The 26,319-nt window shown below is 38.8% G+C and overlaps 1 protein-coding gene across 4 annotated transcripts in view; it reads left to right on the forward strand.

Moving 5' to 3' along the window:
- The window catches only part of STARD8 (StAR related lipid transfer domain containing 8), a 432,650-nt gene that overhangs the window by 246,543 nt on the left and 159,788 nt on the right, over positions 1-26,319 (forward strand). Inside the window, exon 1 of one of the 4 annotated variants that reach the window (XM_053699031.1) lies at positions 13,324-13,571. The exons of the other annotated variants lie outside the window; for them this stretch is intronic. Coding sequence (XP_053555006.1) covers positions 13,457-13,571 — 115 coding nt within the window. The 5' untranslated portion in view covers positions 13,324-13,456. Of the gene's footprint in view, positions 1-13,323; positions 13,572-26,319 lie in introns of those variants that run through there. 4 annotated transcript variants of the gene reach the window in all.

The raw sequence follows: 26,319 nt of genomic DNA on the forward strand, positions 1-26,319 counted from the left end.
TAGTATAAGAAGCTATCCCTTCAAAGAAGTTAAAAATATAAAATATTTAGGTATCGTTCTTAGTGCAGACCCTGCATGCTGGTATGCACTAAACTTCCCTGATTTCTTTGAATATGGGAAAAAAAAACTAGAACAGTGTTGAAATTACCCTTATCTCTCTCTGCACGAGTGGCTCTAATTAAAACTGTTTTATTCCCTAAACTACTATACCTGTTACAAAATCTCCCCCTCTTATTATCTCGGAAAAGATCTAAATGCGTTTAACCGGGTTTGTTCTGTCTTTATATGGCAAGGCAAACGACCACGACTATCCATGCAGAAACTGGCCATGCGCAAAAGTATGGCTGGAATGGCATTTCCAAATATTCAATATTACAATTGGGTATCTTTGTTTAAGTACGCAGTAGATTGGATCACCCAAAAAGAATATTTGACTTCATTAGAAATAGAATCGGATCTGGTTTCGCCATTCACATTAAATGCGATCTTACACTGTTGCCCAACTAAATTACCAGCTAATATCTGTAATATGATAACTTTTGGCAATATTATTCGCGCCTGGCACAGAACATGTTTACAGATTAATGTAATACCATACGGTATCCAACTATTTAACGATCACAGGAAATCCAGAATTCATTGTAGGACTGGGTCGATCCATCTTTTCAAAATGGAAGAATCAAGGATTAATATATCTTGTCCAATTAATTGATATCTCAACTGGCCATATTAAACCCTTCTGCCAGATTACTAGAGAGTTTGGAATCACCCAATCTGAATTTTTCGCATACCTCCAACTTAGACATTTCCTTCAGACGATTAAAACTAAATATAACCCAGATTGGGAATTAGGTAATTTAGCAGATAATATTAAAGCTTACGCAAAAGGTAATTTCGCAATTACTAATTTCTACGATACCCTTATTTGTCACGTGGGTTACCAAGCTATGAACGCAATATCCAATAAATGGAGTAGCCTGCTCCCTGGGGTGTCTATGGAAAATATTCAAGCAAGTTTTTTACTGGCAAAAAAAACGAAAACTTCTAATGCCTGCAAAGAATCACATTTTAAATTGATTAATATGATCTACATTACCCCAAAAAAAACTGGCAGGATGGTACACAACCAGTAATTTATGTCCCAAATGTAGCTCAGATAGCGCAGATTTACTCCACTGCTTCTGGTGGTGCCCAAAGATAAGACAGTTTTGGTCCAAAATCAATTTTTGGCTTAATAAATTTATGGATACACCGATATTATTAAAGCTCCAACAGATTGTTGTCTTGGTAAAGCCAGGAGAAAAGTATAGGAATACTCACTTAATTAATACTGTTATTATGATCGGGCGGATATTAATATTGGAAAAATGGAAAGCTTCGGTAGCTCCCAGTATGACTGAGTTTTCTAAGCGTATAGAAACACAAATAATAATAGACCAATATAATATCCAGATCTGGAACGAAAAACAGATAGAATCTTTTTTTGCCAAGTGGACCAGGGTTATCCAAATAATGTCAACGGGAGTTCAAAAACAAATGGTTTTTCCATTTAAGCAATCTATTTTCTTTCAACTAAACATCCTTAATGGTAACTTTCCCACTAGCTGGGCGAACTAGCTAGATGGATTAGATCTCCCCCGCTATAACTATAACTATATCTATAATTATAATTATAATACCAATAATAAAGCTTTTTTTCCTTTTTTTTTTTTTTTTTTTCCCATGCCACCCCCGGCGCCAGCCCTCCACATACAAACCCTGAAAGTTTTCTTATATGAAACAAAGGAAGTTTTTTGTTTAAGTGCACCAAAGAAATGTATATCGGTTCTAAGTTAGGTTGGAATCGAAAGAAGGAGAACTAATGTAAATATTCTTGAATTTTAATTTTGAACCGTACCCTTGATTGATGTACAACTGTTGTTTTTTTTTTTTTTTTTTTTTTTTCTCTGTCTTTGTAAATTGTATGGTTTCTTTTTTCCTGTTGTTATGTTATCAAGAGAAAAGAAAAAAGCTTTAATAAAAAGAAAATTTAAAAAAAAAAAAAAGAAAATTAGCAAGTCTAGGCAAGTATCGCCACTTGCTTTCCACCAGAAATACTCTGTATACATTGTTCCCAATGCACCAGAGAACTCTGGGTAACATATGCAAATTATATATACAATGGCCCATATTTATCAAGCTCTGTACGGAGCTTGAAGGGCCGTGTTTCTGGCGAGTCACAAAGACCGCTGCTCCATAACCCTGTCCGCCTGCTCTGAGCAGGCGGACAGGAATCGCCGGAAATCAACCCGATCGTGTATGGTCGGGTTGATTGACATCTCCCTGCTGGCGGCCGATTGGCCGCGAGTTAGCAGGGGGCGGTTTTGCACCAGCAGCTGCTGGTGCAATGTTAAAGGGACACTTTACTCAAAAAATTTCTCCCCTTTAATTTGTTCCCAATGATCCACTTTACCTGCTGGAGTGTATTAAATTGTTTACAATTAGCTCCTTTACCCTTATATTGGCATTTGAAATTGTTGATTTAGCATGTGGTATCCCCACCTATTCTGAAAGTTTGTGGCCGCGCGTACCAGCTATAGATAAGCTTTGTAAACACAGCCAGCAGAAGAAATTACACTCACAGTGCGATATAGCAGAGATAAGGTAATACAATGTTGATTTTCCATTGTTCTCTCAAAGTACTGGTGATTGTTTTAAGGACAGATATAAGATAAAGAAGCAGGTATATGTACACAATGTGATACAGTAATGAGATCTGATTATACTTACAAGCTCAACCCATTTTATTAGGTTGTGGCTTCAAAACACAAAATCAGGGCGTTAATATACAAAAATAAGCCTTAAAAAGCTAATTTTCATACATTTTTTACTCTGCAGTTGGTAAAAAAAGCAATTATAAACACATTAAGGGAAAAACTATTTTACAGTATACTGTCCCTTTAAATGCGGAGAGCGTATTGCTCTCCGCATTTAGCGAGGTCTTGCGGACCTGATCCGCACTGTCGGATCAGGTCCGCAAGACCTTTAATAAATAGGGGCCAATATCTCATGCCAGAAGTGGTTTGTTCTTTGCTACACCTACAACATAAACTGGAATTGCTGTGGTTGAAAACCGTATTGAAAGCAAAAAAGCATGAGATATTGTATATCTAATTGGCATATCTTACCCAAAGTTCTCAGTTATATTTACGCTATACTGTAGTCTATTAAATGTGCTATAGCATTATGCCTAAAAAAACAATGTTCATACATTAATTAAAAAATACTTTTTGAGTCTTCAGTGAGTCATAATCTTTTTGCTGGTGGTGTGTATATATAGGTGTGTATTTATGCGTATTTATGTGTTTATATGTGTATATATGACTGAAAAATTTCACCAATAGACTTGCTCCACACAGGGTTGACACAAATTTCTCCAACATAGGTGTGTCCGGTCCACGGCGTCATCTTTACTTGTGGGATATTCTCTTCCCCAACAGGAAATGGCAAAGAGCCCAGCAAAGCTGGTCACATGATCCCTCCTAGGCTCCGCCTTCCCCAGTCATTCTCTTTGCCGTTGTACAGGCAACATCTCCACGGAGATGGCTTAGAGTTTTTTGGTGTTTAACTGTAGTTTTTATTATTCAATCAAGAGTTTGTTATTTTAAAATAGTGCTGGTATGTACTATTTACTCTGAAACAGAAAAAGAGATGAAGATTTCTGTTTGTAAGAGGAAAATGATTTTAGCAACCGTTACTAAAATCGATGGCTGTTTCCACACAGGACTGTTGAGAGGAATTAACTTCAGTTGGGGGAAACAGTGAGCAGACTTTTGCTGCTTGAGGTATGACACATTTCTAACAAGACGATGTAATGCTGGAAGCTGTCATTTTCCCTATGGATCCGGTAAGCCATTTTTATTACATAAAGAAAAAAAAGGGCTTCACAAGGGCTTTTAAGACTGTAGACATTTTCTGGCTAAAACGATTGATATATAAGCATATTTTATACTTCATAGCTTTGAGGAATTATTTTATTCTTGGGAATTATGTAAAATAACCGGCAGGCACTGTATTGGACACCTTATTCTCTAGGGGCTTTCCCTAATCATAGGCAGAGCCTCATTTTCGCGCCTCTATTGCGCACTTGTTTTTGGGAAGCATGACATGCAGATGCATGTGTGAGGAGCTCTGATACACAGAAAAGACTTTCTGAAGGCGTCATTTGGGTATCGTATTCCCCTTTGGGCTTGGTTGGGTCTCAGCAAAGCAGATACCAGGGACTGTAAAGGGGTTAAATATAAAAACGGCTCCGGTTCCGTTATTTTAAGGGTTAAAGCTTTCAAATTTGGTGTGCAATATTTTTAAGGCTTTAAGACACTGTGGTGAAATTTTGGTGAATTTTGAACAATTCCTTCATACTTTTTCACATTTGCAGTAATAAAGTGTGTTCAGTTTAAAATTTAAAGTGACAGTAACGGTTTTATTTTAAAACGTTTTTTGTACTTTGTTATCAAGTTTATGCCTGTTTAACATGTCTGAACTACCAGATAGACTGTGTTCTGTATGTGGGGAAGCCAAGGTTCCTTCTCATTTAAATAGATGTGATTTATGTGACACAAAATTTAGAGAAAATGATGCCAAGATGATTCCTCAAGTGAGGGGAGTAAGCATGGTACTGCATCATCCCCTCCTTCGTCTACACCAGTCTTGCCCACACAGGAGGCCCCCTAGTTCATCTAGTGCGCCAATACTCCTTACTATGCAACAATTAACGGCTGTAATGGATAATTCTATCAAAAACATTTTAGCCAAAATGCCCACTTATCAGCGAAAGCGCGACTGCTCTGTTTTAGAAAATACTGAAGAGCATGAGGACGCTGATGATATTGGTTCTGAAGTGCCCCTACACCAGTCTGAGGGGGCCAGGGAGGTTTTGTCTGAGGGAGAAATTTCAGATTCAGGGAAAATTTCTCAACAAGCTGAACCTGATGTGATTACATTTAAATTTAAATTGGAACATCTCCGCGCCCTGCTTAAGGAGGTGTTATCTACTCTGGATGATTGTGAGAATTTGGTCATTCCAGAGAAATTATGTAAAATGGACAAGTTCCTAGAGGTCCCGGGGCCCCCCGAAGCCTTTTCCTATACCCAAGCGGGTGGCGGACATTGTAAATAAAGAATGGGAAAGGCCCGGCATACCTTTCGTCCCTCCCCCTATATTTAAGAAATTGTTTCCTATGGTCGACCCCAGAAAGGACTTATGGCAGACAGTCCCCAAGGTCGAGGGGGCGGTTTCTACTCTAAACAAACGCACCACTATACCCATAGAAGATAGTTGTGCTTTCAAAGATCCTATGGATAAAAAATTAGAGGGTTTTCTTAAAAAGATGTTTGTTCAGCAAGGTTACCTTCTACAACCAATTTCATGCATTGTTCCTGTCACTACAGCAGCGTGTTTCTGGTTAGATGAACTAGAAAAGGCGCTCAATAAAGATTCTTCTTATGAGGAGATTTTGGACAGAATTCATGCTCTCAAATTGGCTAACTCTTTCACCCTAGACGCCACTTTGCAATTGGCTAGATTAGCGGCGAAAAATTCTGGGTTTGCTATTGTGGCGCGCAGAGCGCTTTGGCTAAATTCTTGGTCAGCGGATGCGTCTTCCAAGAACAAATTGCTTAACATTCCTTTCAAGGGGAAAACGCTGTTTGGCCCTGACTTGAAAGAGATTATTTCTGATATCACTGGGGGCAAGGGCCACGCCCTTCCTCAGGATAGGTCTTTCAAGGCCAAAAATAAACCTAATTTTCGTCCCTTTCGCAGAAACGGACCAGCCCCAAGTGCTACGTCCTCTAAGCAAGAGGGTAATACTTCTCAAGCCAAGCCAGCCTGGAGGCCAATGCAAGGCTGGAACAAAGGTAAGCAGGCCAAGAAACCTGCCACTGCTACCAAGACAGCATGAGATGTTGGCCCCCGATCCGGGTCCGGATCTGGTGGGGGGCAGACTCTCTCTCTTCGCTCAGGCTTGGGCAAGAGATGTTCTGGATCCTTGGGCGCTAGAAATAGTCTCCCAAGGTTATCTTCTGGAATTCAAGGGGCTTCCCCCAAGGGGGAGGTTCCACAGGTCTCAATTGTCTTCAGACCACATAAAAAAACAGGCATTCTTACATTGTGTAGAAGACCTGTTAAAAATGGGAGTGATTCATCCTGTTCCATTAGGAGAACAAGGGATGGGGTTCTACTCCAATCTGTTCGTAGTTCCCAAAAAAGAGGGAACATTCAGACCAATCTTAGATCTCAAGATCCTAAACAAGTTTCTCAAGGTTCCATCGTTCAAAATGGAAACCATTCAAACAATTCTTCCTTCCATCCAGGAAGGTCAATTCATGACCACGGTGGATTTAAAGGATGCGTATCTACATATTCCTATCCACAAGGAACATCATCGGTTCCTAAGGTTCGCATTTCTGGACAAGCATTACCAGTTTGTGGCACTTCCGTTCGGATTAGCCACTGCTCCAAGAATTTTCACAAAGGTACTAGGGTCCCTTCTAGCGGTGCTAAGACCAAGGGGCATTGCAGTAGTACCTTACTTGGACGACATACTGATTCAAGCGTCGTCCCTTCCACAAGCAAAGGCTCACACGGACATTGTCCTGGCCTTTCTCAGATCTCACGGGTGGAAAGTGAACGTAGAAAAAAGTTCTCTATCTCCGTCAACAAGGGTTCCCTTCTTGGGAACAATAATAGACTCCTTAGAGATGAGGATTTTTCTGACAGAGGCCAGAAAATCAAAACTTCTAAACTCTTGTCAAATACTTCATTCTGTTCCTCTTCCTTCCATAGCGCAGTGCATGGAAGTAATAGGTTTGATGGTAACGGCAATGGACATAGTTCCTTTTGCGCAAATTCATCTAAGACCATTACAACTGTGCATGCTCAGTCAGTGGAATGGGGACTATACAGACTTGTCTCCGACGATACAAGTAGATCAGAGGACCAGAGATTCACTCCGTTGGTGGCTGTCCCTGGACAACCTGTCACAGGGGATGAGCTTCCGCAGACCAGAGTGGGTCATTGTCACGACCGACGCCAGTCTGGTGGGCTGGGGGCGCGGTCTGGGGACCCCTGAAAGCTCAGGGTCTTTGGTCTCGGGAAGAATCTCTTCTCCCGATAAATATTCTGGAACTGAGAGCGATATTCAATGCTCTCAAGGCTTGGCCTCAGCTAGCAAAGACCAAGTTCATAAGGTTTCAATCAGACAACATGACGACTGTTGCATACATCAACCATCAGGGGGGAACAAGGAGTTCCCTGGCGATGGAAGAAGTGACCAAAATCATTCAATGGGCGGAGACTCACTCCTGCCACTTGTCTGCAATCCACATCCCAGGAGTGGGAAAATTGGGAAGCGGATTTTCTGAGTCGTCAGACATTTCATCCGGGGGAGTGGGAACTCCATCCGGAAATCTTTGCCCAAATTACTCAATTGTGGGGCATTCCAGACATGGATCTGATGGCCTCTCGTCAGAACTTCAAAGTTCCTTGCTACGGGTCCAGATCCAGGGATCCCAAGGCGACTCTAGTAGATGCACTAGTAGCACCTTGGACCTTCAAACTAGCTTATGTATTCCCGCCGTTTCCTCTCATCCCCAGGCTGGTAGCCAGGATCAATCAGGAGAGGGCATCGGTGATCTTGATAGCTCCTGCGTGGCCACGCAGGACTTGGTATGCAGACCTGGTGAATATGTCATCGGCTCCACCATGGAAGCTACCTTTGAGACGAGACCTTCTTGTTCAAGGTCCGTTCGAACATCCGAATCTGGTCTCACTCCAACTGACTGCTTGGAGATTGAACGCTTGATCTTATCAAAGCGAGGGTTCTCAGATTCTGTCATTGATACTCTTGTTCAGGCCAGAAAGCCTGTAACTAGAAAAATCTACCACAAAATATGGAAAAAATATATCTGTTGGTGTGAATCTAAAGGATTCCCTTGGGACAAGATAAAAATTCCTAAGATTCTATCCTTTCTTCAAGAAGGTTTGGAGAAAGGATTATCTGCAAGTTCTTTGAAGGGACAGATTTCTGCCTTGTCTGTGTTACTTCACAAAAAGCTGGCAGCTGTGCCAGATGTTCAAGCCTTTGTTCAGGCTCTGGTTAGAATCAAGCCTGTTTACAAACCTTTGACTCCTCCTTGGAGTCTCAATTTAGTTCTTTCAGTTCTTCAGGGGGTTCCGTTTGAACCCTTACATTCCGTTGATATTAAGTTATTATCTTGGAAAGTTTTGTTTTTTGGTTGCAATTTCTTCTGCTAGAAGAGTTTCAGAATTATCTGCTCTGCAGTGTTCTCCTCCTTATCTGGTGTTCCATGCAGATAAGGTGGTTTTGCGTACTAAACCTGGTTTTCTTCCGAAAGTTGTTTCTAACAAAAACATTAACCAGGAGATAGTCGTGCCTTCTTTGTGTCCGAATCCAGTTTCAAAGAAGGAACGTTTGTTGCACAATTTGGATGTAGTTCGTGCTCTAAAATTCTATTTAGATGCTACAAAGGATTTTAGACAAACATCTTCCTTGTTTGTTGTTTATTCTGGTAAAAGGAGAGGTCAAAAAGCAACTTCTACCTCTCTCTCTTTTTGGCTTAAAAGCATCATCAGATTGGCTTACGAGACTGCCGGACGGCAGCCTCCTGAAAGAATCACAGCTCATTCCACTAGGGCTGTGGCTTCCACATGGGCCTTCAAGAACGAGGCTTCTGTTGATCAGATATGTAAGGCAGCGACTTGGTCTTCACTGCACACTTTTACTAAATTTTACAAATTTGATACTTTTGCTTCTTCTGAGGCTATTTTTGGGTGAAAGGTTTTGCAAGCCGTGGTGCCTTTCATCTAGGTGACCTGATTTGCTCCCTCCCTTCATCCGTGTCCTAAAGCTTTGGTATTGGTTCCCACAAGTAAGGATGACGCCGTGGACCGGACACACCTATGTTGGAGAAAACAGAATTTATGTTTACCTGATAAATTACTTTCTCCAACGGTGTGTCCGGTCCACGGCCCCGCCCTGGTTTTTTAATCAGGTCTGATAATTTATTTTCTTTAACTACAGTCACCACGGTATCATATGATTTCTCCTATGCAAATATTCCTCCTTTACGTCGGTCGAATGACTGGGGAAGGCGGAGCCTAGGAGGGATCATGTGACCAGCTTTGCTGGGCTCTTTGCCATTTCCTGTTGGGGAAGAGAATATCCCACAAGTAAGGATGATGCCGTGGACCGGACACACCGTTGGAGAAAGTAATTTATCAGGTAAACATAAATTCTGTTTTTCAATTTGTAAAAAGAACAATATCTGTGAAGCGCAATAAAACGAAGAGCAATAAATAAGGTTTGCCTGTACATGAGTACAAACATACTTACATTATAAACAATGTTTTTAAAGAGAAGCATTGAATTGCGTAAATTGTATAAAGTCTTTTCATTTTTATTGTAAAAGATTACTCATCTACAAACTTCTCCCCATACCATGGACTGCTACAGACATTTTAGTTCTGAAATGAAAGCAATGTTTTACAAAACATGTGATGCACGCTACATCCAAATAAAAACTAAACACATTATAACATGGTCTTTAAAACCTAGCAAAATTTAGTGTAAGAGCCATATGTATTGTACTTTTTCCCCCACAAAAAAATGGTAAACGCCTGTGTGCTGAATAAAAATACTTTTTTGTAGTGCTTGACTTGGTATGACTATGTTTAAAGGAACATTAAAGAAAAAAAATCTATCAGACATAGGAATGAGCAGTATTAAAACATGATAAGATTTCTTTTTTTTCTATACACATGTTTAGTTAGGTTTAGTAACTAGGGCACCAATGGAATATATTGATCATTGCCTGATAGGGACGGCTATCGGTAGATAGTGACATGCACTAAGAACATACTTAAAAAAAAAAAGACCAAAAACTGTAATATATTTAAAAGGACATTATTTTAGGTTCAAGATAAAAAAATTCAATTTAAGATTTATGTTAAAATGATGCATATTTGCTTTATTTACGTTATAATTATTCCCCTGTTAGTAGAAAACTATTCCTTCTTTCTCCGTGATAGACTTCATCTTTACTGTGTGGTGCAGAGTTCTGAGTTGCTATAGAAACCAAACATCCCAGTGGGAAGTAAAGGAATCTGGCACGTGCAGAGATTGCAGTCATTTGGCTGCTCTTTGGATGTGTGTAGGTGCAGAGTACAATCACCTGCCTGTCACATCCCAAGAGACTTTGTAACAGAGCTTGATCTGTATGCTTCTGTTGTCACATTGTCACATGGCCACTGTGAGTTTGAGGAAATAAGTTAGTTAGAAATGTTGTCACAATTTGTGTGTAATAGAGGAAAAATGTTGGGTAGGCTGTAGGACAGTAGCTCTCCCTCTCGTATACAGGTATTTCATACAAGACATTCCTTGTTGTGACCCTTGTAGTAGGTGGGAACAACAGTGTTAACTGTAGGGTGCAAATGACCCATGATATATAAAAGTTACAGACTGTCTGAAAAAGGTATGTCCAGGCTAAGGCCCTTGGGCCGCCATGTGTGTCTCAAATCCATTTTATCTATTCCTTCACTCCTCCAAACTGAAGGCTGTCTGCATCTGTGTATGTATCTGATCTAATTCTTCAGTATTCTTATGTCTTATCAGCTATGTTTATCTCAAACAAGTGTAGCTAAGAATGGAGGGAAGATACTGAATGTGATGATTTTCTTATGTTGGCCAGTTCCTTCATATATTGGTACTTGTATCAGCCAAAGAAAAGTGTTTTAATGATTCATTAAGGAATCTGTTTTGAATGTTGCCTGGTTGTTACATGTTTTACTTTTGTTACGTATAATTAAGCCATATATCATATATAAATCATTGCTAATTTCAAAGTTGTTTACAGTATATATTGTTGCAAGTGATAACACAAAAGAAATATGGTTGCAACTAGTTTTACCTACTGACAGCAGGGAGCACCTAAACCTCTTCCACAAACTTCCAATTACATTCCTGTAACACTGACCCATGCACAAAGTGCCCCTAAGACCCTCCCCTGGACTACTGCAATTAATAACACACTGTGACTCTGCACCCACACTCCTAGTGCCAGGAACTACAACATGATGCTTGGAGGTATAGATAAAAGTTGGAAAGGCATTGCATAAAGAATAGGAGAACACTGCCCCCTGTAGTAGTTGGAACAATGTAAAGTACTTACTGGCACTGGCCATTGTGGTAGGGGCATGTTACTTTAGTTACAGTGCACAAATAACCAATGTTGGGTAGACTGAATGAACTATAGGTTAAAGCTGGCTTATATTGTAGCAAGGTACATGAACTATAAATCACTGGTGGGTAACTGGTGGTATAGGGCTGTAAGCAACCTTAAAGGTACATTCTAGAGGGGGAAATATACATATATGTTTTTTTTCAAATCACATTTCATTTTTAAATAAAACCTCTTCCTTAAAGGAATAGAAAGGTCAAAAAAGAAATGTGCATGCGTGTAAAGCATTTTTGCACTATACTTTCATTTGCAAAAATGCTTCTAGTAAAAGTTATTGTTTTTTTCTGTGGCATATGCACATATGCTGTGAAGGCCCATGCACCAGTATTCAAACACCATGCCTGATAAGAGAGTTAGCAGTGGCTTGCATGATACAAATGATGTCTTCAGAAGCAATTTATCCCACCGGCAGCTCTCTGAGAAGATGTGGTGTTTGAATACTAGTGCATGAGCCCTCACAGGATATGTGCATATGCCGTAGAAAAACAGTAATATATTTTATTAGAAGCATTTTTTGCTAATGAAAGTATATTGCAAATTCATATTGAAATGCCTTCACGTAATTTCATTTTTGACCTTTCTATTCACTATGTATGGCACTCTTTCAACAGGGTTAAACATTTGGTAAAAATGATATTCCTGGAACACCCCTTGTTGCTGCAGGTAAGGATATGGCCAGTGATTGGAGCATACCTATATATGGTTGCTTCTTAATGGCTCACAAGCTGTCTCCTGATCTTGAGCAGCACAGGAGCACAACTTCGAATGTGTGTTTTAAGAATTTGCAGGAGTTAAACACAAAGTAATATAAAATGGGTCTATTTAAAAATAAAACTCTCTAGTGAAATAGTGTCCTTTAAAAAATAAAAATCCCTGTGACTTTGAAACTGTTCCAAGGATACATAAATAATGCCCCCATTTCTGTTATCCATAACTACATTTCCTGCATGTTACTACACAAACACCCATTACCCCCCTTCACTTCTTCCACTGTAATTCACTCTAGCAATCGTGCTTAAAATCCGTGAATTGGAGAAATATTTACTTACAATGTCCCTTTAATTGTTTCAAGCAAGTTCATTTTATATTTCAAAAAAAGAAAAACATTTAAGTGTTACATTCAGATGTTAAATCTCATAATGTAAGCTTATCAGAATTAACATTCCATTGTAAATGGCGCAGATTGTAATACTCATTTTTTTAATTAAATGGAAAGTGACTAAAAAAAAAAGATTTAGATTTATTCAATAGAAATATCAAATGATAAAAACAAACAACAAGATAAAGGGGCATATTTATCAATCTCTGTATGGAGCTTGATGCCCCTTGTTTCCGGCGAGCCTTCAGCCTGCTCTGAGGCCGCGGACAGAAATCACCAGAAATCAACCCGATCGAATACGATCGGGTTAATTGACACCCCCTGATAGCGGCCGATTGGCCACGAATCTGCAGGGGGCGGCAATGCACCAGCAGATCACAAGAACTGCTGGTGCAATGATAAATGCTGAGAGCATATACTGTCGGCATTTATCGATGTGCAGCGGACATGATCCGCAATATTGGATCATGTCAGCTCGCACAATCATAAATATGCCCCAAAGAGTCATTCTGACATTCAAATATTTTATTTGGAAATGGAAGTTTGCATATTCTGTCTATTGAATGATACAGTTTGTACTGCTATACAAATACACTGCTACTTTGGCTATATACTAACACTAATGTTTTATAGAGGAACCAATTGTGCAGCTATCTTATTTTGCATAATTTATCAGTGCACTAAGATAGAAAATAGAACTTGTTTCTGCACGATAAAAGGAGAGAATAAATTAATACATCTCAATACAAGAACATTTTCAGCACAGTGGGTTAAAAGGCAATGCGACATTCCTCACATGTGCTCTGTCACACACTTAGCAATTGCTTGCAGTTTAGGGCTTCTTACTGCCAGCTCATTGGCTGTGATCTCTGGGAGAGGTGGAGCCTTTGGTCACTGAAGGACTTTTCACTGAACACCTCTTAGTTTGCACTACAAGTGACAACGGCTCAGCAGGGTCATCGGCTGAGCTGGCAGTAAATGGGCACTTCCCATGCTCTGTGCCATAAAAAACCTGCTCTGTGCCTCTCACACCTGCTGGAGGAACATGCACCATAACATATGCTTGTGACTCCTAAGCAACCTGACAGCAGGGATTGGATTTTCCTTATCTCTGATCCTAAAACAAGAGGCACAGATCTACACAAGAACCAAGAAAATCAGACACAGCCTCCAGGTAATAAATTGTTGCAAAACCTCAATTCACATTGCAGGAGAGACATAGGGGTAAAGTTTTATTCCATATAATTAAGATGATTTACTTGTGAGTAAGATAATAAATATATTGTACTTTTTCAATGTGAACTACACGCAGTAGTGTAACTCTCTCTCCCTCTCTCTTTCTCTCTCTCTCTCTCTCTCTCTCTCTCTCTATATATATATATATATACACTTATATATGTTTTTGTGTGTGTTTCTATTATAAAATAAGACATCTTAGAGTTTTATTTATTTATTTTGGGTCTGCAAGTTTGTATAATTGCAGCACTTGTGCAAGTATAACCAGTTTAAAGTATTTTTGCTAATTTACAGTTTTGATCTATATATCTTCTATCTATCATCTATCTATCTATCTATCTATCTATCTATCTATCTATCTATCTATCTATCTATCTATCTATCTATCTAAGAATAAAGTTGACACCTCATTCTAGAAACAAATTCACATTAAATCAGATATTATGCTGATAAAATCGAGATAAGCAACATCCTAAATAACAAATTGTTCTGTAATTTGGGGCTGAGTCATAAAGTGTGAGAATTCCACTCTGCTAAACATATTTCACAATGCCTATCATACATTAATCTGGCTAATTATTACACTTCTGTTCACTTTACATTTTTGTCAGAGATATACAGAAATCATCCTACATCATATATTATATATATTTTTATATATATATATATATATATATATATATATATATATCTCTTTCTCTCTCTCTCTCTATATATATATATATATATATATATATATCCCTCTCTCTCTCTCCCCATGTCTCTCTCTCTCCCTCCGTATTTCTCTCTCTCTCCCTCTCTCTCTGTCCCACTCTCTTTCTCTCCCCTCCCTCTTTCTCCCTCTCTTTCCCTCCCTCTCTTTATCTTTCTCCTTCTCTCTCTGTCTCTCCCTTCCTCTCTCCCTCCCCCTCTCTCTCTCTCCCTCCCTCTCTTTCCCTTCCTCTCTCTCTCCCTCTCTCTCTCTCTCTCTCTCTCTCCCTCCCTCCCTCTCTTTCTCTCTCTCTCTCTCTCTCTCTCTCTCTCTCTCTCTCTCTCTCTCTCTCTCTTTCTCTCCCCCTGTATCTCCTTCCCCCCCCCCCTCTCTCTCTCCCTCTCAACAAAGTATATAGCTTGCAGACTGTTGATTTCACTATATAAAGAGAACATTTTATATGTATATAAGTTTTTGTTGTTGTTTTTTTAATATAGATTTTTCTGTGCGGGAAACAGCATATGTTGTTTTTATTCATGGGGATGTGTCACTGTCCACCACTAGAGTTGTAGGTGTCTTATCAACCAACAAGCTCCTATCCCACCACAGAGCAATTCTGCCCTTCATGTTTGTTTTAAAATAAAAAATAAACAGCTTTAACATATTTTTAAGTATTGCTCTTTTCTATGCATTATAAAGATTTGCAGCACATAATTAAATATGATGAGTTATATATATTCATGTCTGCTTGTTAGGCGGAAGAGGTGCCTTGCTGTAATGGCCAAATGAGGTACGAAATTCACTGAGGCTTGTTTCACCAATCTTTCTAGTAACAAAGAAAATCAATAACAAAACAGTTTTTGTTCATAATTGTAAATTATTTAGCATGTCTTATTTATTTGGGTAAAGTTGTCTTGTGGATGTAATAAGAACCCTCTCATAAACCTCACAGAGGAGAACAGTGGGCATTCCAGGGCGTTCTCAGGGTGTGGTCTGGGTTTTTACCCCAAACCTCAACCAAGAATTCAGAATTCATAAAGACTCTACTGCCCCATGCAGTTGTTGCCTTTTTTCATTCAATTTTATTTAAAGTGGCATGAAACCCAAAAAATATTCTTTCATGATTCAGATAGAGTATACAGTTTTACTTTTGTTATCTAATGTGCTTCATGCTCGGCATATTCTTGAAAAGTTTAACTAGGTAGGCTCAGTACCTGGGAGCTAGCTGCTGGTTGGTGGCTGTACATATATGCTTCTTATCATTGGGTTACCATTGTGCTCAGCTAGCTCCCAGTAGTGCATTGCTACTTCTTAAATAAAGGATACCATAAGAATGAAGCAAAATTGATAATAGAAGTAAATGGTAAAGATGTTTAAAATGGTATGCTCTATCTGAATCATGAAAGAAAAATGTTGGGTTTTATGTCCCTTTAACACATTTTGTGCATATGCTAGAATGGAGTGTTTTAAAGAGGGAGTTGTTTTTTAATCATTTTCATTAGTTGGTTCAAGTGGTGTTTGGAAGGCATTTTTGTAATGCCGGTATCATTAACAACGGAACCCATGTGAGAAGTAAACAGTAAAATGGATATGAAACCCCATTTTTTTTCTTTCATGATTCAGACAGAGCATGCAACTTTAAGCAACTTTCTAATTTATTCCTATTATCAATTTTTCTTCGTTCTCTTGGTATCTTTATTAGAAAAGGCAGGAATGTAAGCTTAGGGGCCAATCCATTTTTGGTTTAGCACTTGCTGATTGATGGCTAAATGTAGCCAATAATCAGCAAACACTAGCCAGGTTCTGATCCAAAAATGGGATGGCTCCTTAGCTTACATTCCTGCTTTTTTTTCAAATAAAGATACCAAGAGAACAAAAAAAATTGATAATAGGAAAAATTGCATGCTCTATCTGAAGCAAGAAAACCAATTTAGGTTTTTATATCCCTTTAAGAGACAGATGCTGCCATTGATTATAATGCGACAAGGGGCGGGTACAAATCTTAATGAATCCCACAATTATCAAGTTGCAATGCCGTGTCAAGTTTTTTCTGAAGTTATTAGTTTCACAAATTAATTTTATTGAATCTAGACCGAATGATCTTTATCTCCAGTAACTCCTCCTTCCTCCTGTTCTCTCTGACTTCAGAGACTGCAGGAGATTACACCCTCTCTACTTGATTTCCCAGAAGGATACAAAAACGATTCTGGGAATGCCCTGGATCTGATGACTTATGCTGATGGCACAAGTGATTGTGGTGGTTTGTTGGTTGAGAAATACTATTCCCATCTGACAGAACACAAGTTACAGCAAGCAATGTGCCTTATTTCATGTTTAGCTTTGCCACTCTGAATGCCACTCAGTATCAATGGAGTAGTCAACGTATGTCTAACTAAATGCTAAAGTTTGTGCTAGGCTCTCTGATTGTGTGTGACAGGATTTCAGTACTAATAAATAAAACTTATGTTTTGTGTGTGCTTTGGTGCTAATAAGTGTCACAGCCATTCTCTGAGTTATTCTTAGGGGGCGATTTATCAAGCTGAGGCGGACAGGGGCGCACATACACGCCCCTCTCCGCCGCAGCTCGCCCTTAATGGGCTCAATTCCCCTGGCGGAATTCAGCATTGCACACAAGCGCTATTTTGCCCTTGCATGCAATCCCACTCCCTGCCCGCTCACAGCCAATCACGTGTGGGCAGGAGTTGTCAATCTCCCCAAATGGACTCGATCAGGGAGATTGAAATTCACCAGCGAAAGGGTAGGGAAGCAGGTTCTCTTGTGAGAACCTGCAGTTGTAGTTAGGTGAAGAGCTTGATAAATCGCCCCCCTTAGTGATAATGAGTGGTGCCGCCTGTCTATAACACTGAGGCAGCCTTTGAGTGCTTCTCAGTGCAATAGAGTGGGATGACCTTTCTTTGTCTGAGTCCCAGGGTTGATGATCTAAAGATCAAGGTTTAATTTTGAAAGTGCACCCCTGTTCCCTGCCAACTTCTCTCTATGGAGCAAAGTGTCCCTATCCATTGAGCATTACTTTCAATAGGAGCCATCTTGCCACTCGCAGGGACTGCCCCTTTTTACGATCATTTCACCAAGGCAGACTCTGCAAGAAAAAACCACGTCTAATCTGGCGAGGTTTAGATTATCGAGCCCACAGTGCTAAAGGGGAAGGAGACCTGTCTGTAAGTGGTTTTTAGTGCCAATGAGTGAGGTAGCATTTAAATATTAAAGGGACAGTATACTGTAAAATAGTTTTTCCCTTAATGTGTTTACAATTGCTTTTTTTACCAACTGCAGAGTAAAAAATGTATGAAAATTAGCTTTTTAAGGTTTATTTCTGTATATTAAAGCTCTGATTTTGTGTTTTGAAGCCACAGCCTAATAAAATAGGTTGAGCTTGTAGGTATAATCAGATCTCATTACTGTATCACATTGTGCACATATACCTGCTTCTTTATCTTATATCTGTCCTTAAAACAATCACCAATACTTTGAGAGAACAATGGAAAATCAACATTTTATTACCTTATCTCTGCTTTATCACACTGGGAGTGTAATTTCTTCTGCTGGCTGTCTTTACAAAGCTTATCTATAGCTGGTACGCGCGGCCACAAACTTTCAGAATAGGTGGGGATACCACATGCTAAATTAACAATTTCAAATGCCAATATAAGGGTAATGGAAATACTTGTAAACAATTTAATACACTCCAGCAGGTAAAGTGCATCATTGGGAACAAATTAAAGGGGAGAACATTTTTGAGTAAACTGTCCCTTTAAGTGAGATAGCCTGTTTTCTGGCTACATATTTGTGTTAAAGGACCACTAAATACAGTACATCTGCATATTTAAAAAGACAATGCAATAACTATCTACCTACTCTGAATTTCAAATAAGCAGTAGTTTTTCTTCCATTTTCCGGCCCCCTGTATCATGTGACAGACATCAGCCAATCACAGACTAGTAGACATATATCCTAAGAGCTTGCGCACAGGCTCAGTAGGAGCTTGTTAATCAGAAAGTGTGATTAGAAGTAAATTGAAAGTTTCTTAAAACTGCTGCTCTTTCTGAATCATAAAAGTTTATTTTGACTTGAGTGTGCCTTTAATGAGGTAGCCATTCTGTAAATGTGTGTTGGTGCTAAGAAGTGAGGCAGCCATTCTGTAAATGCTTTTCAGTGTTATTTAGAGAGACAGACTATCTTTGAGTGCTTCTGGGTATTAATAAATGATGCAGAAATTCAGTGGCAGATGACTGTTACACGCATCCCTGTAATTTGTAGCTCTTTGTCACAAGGAGGCTGGTATTATACAAGTATTTGAAAATCAAAACTGAAATTTGTCTCAAAACGTCTGAGTGTTTCTTGGGACTTGGTGAATAAATTAATTTTCTTGTTACTCAGGGGACTTATGACGGTTTATTATGGCCAGGTTCAATCTCTGGTAATAATCAGGAATCCTATAAAAGTGCAAGAAACAATCCCATAAAGATCCCCCCTCAGTGCCTGGTTTATTTTTCTCAGACTCCCTTTGGGAGTCATCAAGTCCAAGGGAATTTGTGGTATGTGAAAGTAAAGATGTTGTCTGGATTCAGCTTGCTCTGCAGACCTGGGGCTTTTGTGTTCATTGCTGGCCTCTGAGTTAACCTTTAAAAGAAGGTTAATTTTTTTTTTTTTTATTTAGAATTTTTATTGAGGATCTACATATTACAAATATCAAGCATACATAAAAATGAACAATTAGTAATAGTACAGGTGTTGTGACAAAGACATATATGCATATCATTTTAAAGTGTCCTCTTTTTCCTCCCTCTTGAATATAAAGTGGGTCACTCTTGGACCCTTAACAGTGATATTAAAAAAACAATAGGGATTATTAAACATAAACACAAACATAAACAACTCTAGCTAGTTCAGCTAGAAGCCCGAGCCAAACTCACCAATATCTATCATAGGGGAGCTTATATATTAAATATAGGGGTTAAGAGAGCTGCTCCTGATACAAAAAAAGAATATATACATACGTACGTCTTTTTGTCTATAAATCCTTTAAACATAAGCTACAATACACAGTCAGTGAGAGCACAATAACACTTGTATAGGGTATATTTGTGGTATATAAAAGCAATATCTAAACCTGGACAAGATTTTCAGTGAAATGTAAGCATCCATAAAATAAATAGTATCCTCCTTTTAATTTTGTTCTTTAACTCCTTCGCGACCTCGGCCGCCGACCGCCAAGGAGTGTCTAGTAAAGCTATATGTTCAGGGAGGGTTATGGAGGTCTGTCAGAAAGAGCATTTGGTTAGCCATTCTTTTGAATATAACTCCTTGGGGGCCACCCACTAACCCCCGTATAGTACTAAGATGTGGAAATGGTAACAGCGTGTGTGCCATAAGACCTAATACTGAACCTTACTAAAGAAATGCAGCAGTAAAGCTGCGTGTAACAGGCGGTATATTATTTGAAAAATGTAGAGACCTGTGCGTCATAACTGTAGCTACTAGAAGCTAAACATAACAAGAAGCATGTCAAACACTAATAAACTATATGATAGTGTACATTCACTATGCTAAGATATAAGCAATGTAATTATAAGTGAACAGTTAATTATTACACAATTCTTGAGGTCATAACTGGAAAACTGACATCGGTGAGCTCAACAACTTTTTATATATTCGGAATCATAATCAGCCATGGCAGCTAACTTCAGTATTACTAACTATCTCACAGTCTTTACCAGCATCTTGGGATTCAAATAAAGGCAACGTCCCGCTTAGGTATTTTCTCCGGCCACCGGGTTCTATATGCGAGAACAGGAGAGTCTTAGTGGCTGCATGATGTTCTTTTTGCAGAGGCTTGCTACGGCGCATCAAGGGTAGCGGTGAAATCGCATCAGGATCGGTTAGTGGCCCTCTGATGGTAACTTTGAGCGTTAAGTCGCTGTGCAAGCAATCGAGAGCCTCAAGCCGGTGTTCTGGCAGGTCCCATGAAGTCTGCTGATCCATATCTGCTGACAGAAGATATGACTGGAAGCCTGTCGTGTCTTTCCAGAGGCCCACCACCAGACCTCCGTCAGACATTGGTTGTAGCAGATGCCTTTCCCTCCATAGGACTCCTTCCAGCTTGTCTGGGGGACTGTACTTTGTAAGGTGATCCTTCTGCGGGTGATCCCCATCTGGTGCTTTGTTAAGGTGGCTACACAGCGGCTCTAATGGCGTTGCACTTTGTATATATTTAGGTCCCATAGCAAGGACGCTCTCCGCTTGTAGAAATTTGTTATTGAGGGGATAGGTAGTGGCGGGAAGGCTGTTTTCTAGAGTTTGATCCGAGTTCATTACCACTGTATTCTTTTCACTAAATACTCTTGACAGATGGTCAAATGGTGCTGAATCTATAAGATGTTGAAAGAGCTCCTCTAATTTTTGCCATATCGGACCAAGAAGGTTCTGCTCTCCTGCATAGGCAGCGGTGGCCATTTTGGTTTCAGTGAGATAGACGCACTTCTGATCCGCAATCTTCAACCTCCTTTTTCACTTTAGAATCTCTTCAATCTTAGCGATTTTGCTCAGTAATGTCTTACAATTGTGCTGGTGAGGATGGCTAAGGCACAATACCTCGGTGAAACCGAGGGGGGAAGCGTCGCCCAGTAGTAGCCGCTGCTCTAGGCCCTTGTGTTCTGAATCCTGGCTCCAATATCATGTATACAGCGTAGATTGTATGAGAAAGAGTTCCACTATGTAGTGATGCTCTAATAGTTACGTGTATATTAATTTTGCTGTCAAATAAACTCTGTAAATCAGCGGATTAACAGGGAATCCACCGGAGCTCTGAAGAGTGCGACCTTTCAGATCGCTGTTCAGACACGCCCCCCAAAAGAAGGTTAATTTTAACAAGGAAAATGGGAGAAGGGGAGTGCAACAGTGAGAATGAGAGATTAGGAGTCAAACACAAAATGAGAAAAAGGGAGTCATCAGATAAATAACATGGGGGTGAGCTGAGAAAAAGAAGATTTAATGAGTAAATGAGTGAGGATGACAGAGAGAGAAGTGGAAGATGAAGACAGGAAGTGAGTGAGGGGGATGTGTTGAGATTATGAGAGAAAGATGAAAGGAGTGAGTGGGATTAAAAAGATGTGGAGAGAAATAAGGGCTGGAAGATAAAGGAAGAGATGGAGCTATTCAATGAGAATAAGAGAACAATGAAAATGACTGAATATAGACAGAGACAGTAGGAAAGAAAAGAAAAGGCTGGGCACATTTATTTTATTATCTAATTGACCCTTGCTAAGGTGTGATCCTCTGCACCTAAACACCATCTGTAGTAATCACACAACACTTGTTCTTGGGCAAATTAATAGGTTTTTGTTATTATTAATCATAATTTGAATAATTTGGGCTATGTTGGTTAATCTGATGTTGCCTTACTTGCCCATAGTCCCATTGAGCGAGGTTCGATCATTTGTTGCAAGTGACTGTACATTTGTTGCAAGCCTGCACTTTCCCCTCCAGCTTTCCAAGGAGACATATTGCCTTTTGTATATGACCATTGTTATTTCTGCAATATCTAGGTAGGGATTGACTAGGTTCACATCTTGGTGTGCTTCTGCTCTAGTCTATATGTTATATGTTAACTATAAGGATGTTTGGCATCAAGTTGTGTCTCTTGCAAAAAAGGTTCCACTAGGAGTGTGATTTCTTCAGCACCTTTTGTTTACATAGCTTTTCTATAAGCAGTACTTTTTCAGTGTCAGTAGCTGTTTAATAAGGCAAAATCAGCTATTTTTTATGGTAAAACAGAAGTAAAGGGGCTATTTGTAAACAATGTAATACACCCCAGCATGTAAAATGTATATTTGGGAACACTTTAAAGGGGAGAAAAAAATCACAGTACACTATCCCTTTAATTTTACAAATAAAATGTATCACTCAGCCAGCAATGTTCAGTTGTCAGTAAAACGCAATCCATAGTAGTAGAACTCAAGAACAGAATAAAGTAATTATTAAAAAATGATAGTGACTGTATGACACACACTCCTTTCCTGAGTGTATTGCAAATTGGATACAATTAATTTATTTTACTTTCTGCATTTTTTCCAAACCCTCTTTGTTTAGTGTTGTCTATAGTCACCTTTATCTCACTTTGTGTCGCCTTCTCTCGTAGCAATACATAGCAGTGGTGCATCACTAGGTGTTTCATGAATGCTTGGAGAGGTAGCTCTTCTCTTTTTTCACAGATGCTTGGGAAACTACATTGTATGACATTTTGTACAAATATGTTACTGCGCTTACAAAAATGTAATAATATTAGTAGTCTATGGCACAAGTGTTTTGCAACAGTATTTGTAGCTTTGTTATACAATCTTGCAAAACACTTGTGCCATAGAGTACTAAAGACACGTGCACACGCCTGAGCTCTTATGAGCCTACCTAGTTTTACTGTTCAATAAAAGATACCAAGAGAACAAAGCAAATTTGATAACAGAAGTAAATTGAAAAGTTTCAAATTGCTTGTTCTATCTGAATCATGAGCGTTTCATTTTGACTTTACTGTTCCTTTAAAGTTTGTTTTTTTAAATAAAATGATTAAACATTACCATTTTGCCACTAGTAAGCACAATGGTCTTTCGTTTAGTTTTTGTGTTCTAAAAGGAAAATAATAGTCTATATTTATATAAAACAAATATTTCCTTTCTGATTACAATACTGAACTATCATTGTGATGGTGCTATGTATACAAAAGTATTAAAATGCTATAAAACTACCTTTAGGTTGCGTGTATAAGCTGTATTACAACATGTACATGTTGCCTAAGTGACAGAAGGTATTATTGCTTACACTTAGGGGGCGATTTATCAAGTGTCTGTAGCAAATCCTGTCCACCAGACATCGATAAACTGCTTGTGCAATGCTGCCCCCTGCAGAATTGCCGCCAATCGGCTGCTAGCAGGGGGTGTCAATCAACGTGATCGTATGAGATTGAGCGGATTAATGTCCGCTGCCTCAGTAGAGGCGTACGAGTTAAGGAGCAGTGGTCTTAAGACCGCTGCTTCTTAACTCCTGTTTTCTGTGAGCTTGAAGGCTTGTGCGGAAACGGGTATACGGCCCCATTTGGCCCTGATAAATCGGACCCCTTGGTCTCATTCCCTTTCCAAGCTGTTCCATTTTATATATTTCTATCTATCTATCTATCTATCTATCTATCTATCTATCTATCTATCTATATGATATAAACTAAAAAAATAAACCTAAGATATTGTTCTATGTTAAAATATAGAGAGTTCTGCAGCTCCTACTTTTCATAAGCCTCAGCTGTTGCTGCTCGCTAAACCTTGAGTGATACAAAAGTATAGCAGCAATGTATAAACCAATGAAGCCTAAGCCAGCCATCACACCCCCTTACTGTGTTCAAAACCAGATGTCTCTGACATCGAGTGTATAACTGCACGGTAGTATGTGGGCATACAAATCTCTCACTTACAGTTCGGTGTGGAGCCTTGTGCCGGTCCTAAGGGATCCGTCTCCAAGGCACCTAAGCCTCCGCTGTACTTTTACAGACTTCTGTTGGAGCGGACCATGTTGTATAATGTTATATGTTGTATAATGTTTTCTGCTTTTTTTTTTGTTTTGTTTGTTTTTTTGTTAGTTTTTTTGTGATGGGTTCCCTGCAATTTACTTTAAAGGCTTGACATGACAAGCGTGACATAAATTATTTTTAATGAGTACTGCACCTCTCAAACTGGTGTAGTATGTGCCCAGCAAAACTGGCTGATATTACTAATGGATTTGGGGAAAAAACATTGATATATTTTACACACTTTATATATGTGATAGAGGGCATTATAGATCCTTTTATGCTTACAGATAGAATCTTTTTGGAGTTGAGTATAATATATTCAGAGAGGAATCAGGTCTTCTATGGTTCTATATAGTTCAGAGAAAGTCTTATCAAGCAAGTGTGTAATGCCTGCCTATGCTCTTGTTTAATGTATATTCTTGCAGTAGGTCACCACCAGCTCTCTGAGCAGTCATAAAGTCTGAATGGGGTGAATGGGGCATACTAATGTATGCTCCATGTGCTTGTGCACAGTAAAAGATACAGCTGAAACAGTAAATTCACTGAAAGTTCTTTTTTGCGGTTTTATTTCTTCTTTTTGCTCTAGAAATTAAAAGGACAATCTGGCATATTAATTTATTTTAACTTTTGATCAAAGCATGTCTGCAATACACTTGAATTAGCCAAAACGCTGCTAAAAGCTATCACAATCTCTATAGAGTAAATGTTTTTTCTACATTCTCTTCCAATGTGACTTGTGAATGTTCCTTTAACCTGTCACTGAGCATTCATTCTAAAGGTAAAAATTCTTGTCACACAGCTGGGAACCGGCAGTTAATGAGTGACCCATTAAAGGTGTTTGGATGTGCCAGGCAGCAACCTTACTTCTTCAAAACCCATTATTTTGGTCTCTTATCTAGTGCAGCAGGTGTCGTCCGGTTTCTACACCTTTAGATAGCAAAATGTGTACAAATAAATAGATTTTTATTGACAGATACATTCTAAAACATTATAATAATGTCTCCAACTCAATGACTTGCATGACAATTCTAGGAAAGTAGGTAATTATTAATTTGTAATATACCACATTTTCCGGCAATGTACTTCTTGTAAATGACAATAGGTCATAGTGCGTAGTATAAGTTTCCCTAGTTGGTGGATTCTAGTAAAAACCTATCCTGTCTTTTCCAGATTTAATGGTGTACTTGTGCTTTGTAAATAGATTTATCTGATTAAACTTTCATGATTCAGATAGAACATGCAATTTTAAACAACTTTCCAATTTATTTGTATAATCTAATTTGCTTCATTATTTTGTTATCCTTTATTGAAAAGTGTACTTAGGTATACTCAGAAGCATCAATGCACTACTGGGAGCTAGCTCCTGATTAGTGGCTGCATGTACAGTATATGCCAGTTGTCATTGGTTCACTGAATGTATTCAGCTAGCTCTCAGTGGTGCATTGATGCTCCTTCAACAAAGGATATGAAGAGAATGAAGGAACATTAATAATAGATGTAAAGTGAAAAGTTATTTAATATTGTATGTTCTGTCTGAACCATAAAATAAAAAAAATGTGGTTTGTGTCCCTTTAATGTACTGTTATATGGAATAGGGTCTATGTATTTGAAGGTTGAAAATCTGCATAAAAATAAAATGTTATATAAGTTTGTTTTGTTTTTTGCAATCCGAGGACATATCATTTGAAAAGTCTCTTACGTTTGTTTCTTATCTACTTTACTGGCCTCAGTTTGGGGCAGATGTAAATTAGCATCTGGACTTTTTAGAATACTGCAAGGTCAGAGTTATGTATCCTTTATGGTGCATTCTGGGAGCAGAGTAAGTGTTGAATTACATGAAAAATAATGAATATATATTGCATAAGTTTTAAATGCATGATAACCATTTTTTGTTTGGGGGAGGGTAGTTTTGAGTTTAATATCCCTTTAGTATGGCGGGTGATAATCTTGTTGCAGGAAGGTCTGCATCATTGAGCTTAGATCAAGTGTTTCACATCAGTGCAACCTTAAGGTAAAGAGCTAATTGTACTGCCGACATTTGAAGAAAACAAATCAGGGACAATGTGACCTATGTTAATCACAAAACGTGTGGCTCTTATTAAAAGGAAAAAAAAGGTTTCTGTGAACAGTGACAATAAAAGTTGCTGTCAAGTAAAAATAAAAACATGCTTTATTGCCTTCTTAAAAGGACAATAAACACCTTGTGCTGGTTATATAAAATGTTTAATTATGAGTAATGAAACAACTTTGCAATATTATTTATTTTGCCCCCTTTTCATGCATTTTAGCTCTTAAAAATGGAGGATTCTATAATTCTAAGAACTTGAAACTTTTCTGATCGATCAAGGTGAACACTGCCACATATCTATCCCCCAGTGGCTTAAACTGATAAACAACTGCAAAGCAATGTACATTATACTAACA

The sequence above is a fragment of the Bombina bombina genome, chromosome 1, assembly GCF_027579735.1.
Source record: "Bombina bombina isolate aBomBom1 chromosome 1, aBomBom1.pri, whole genome shotgun sequence".
NCBI classification, from domain to species: domain Eukaryota; kingdom Metazoa; phylum Chordata; class Amphibia; order Anura; family Bombinatoridae; genus Bombina; species Bombina bombina.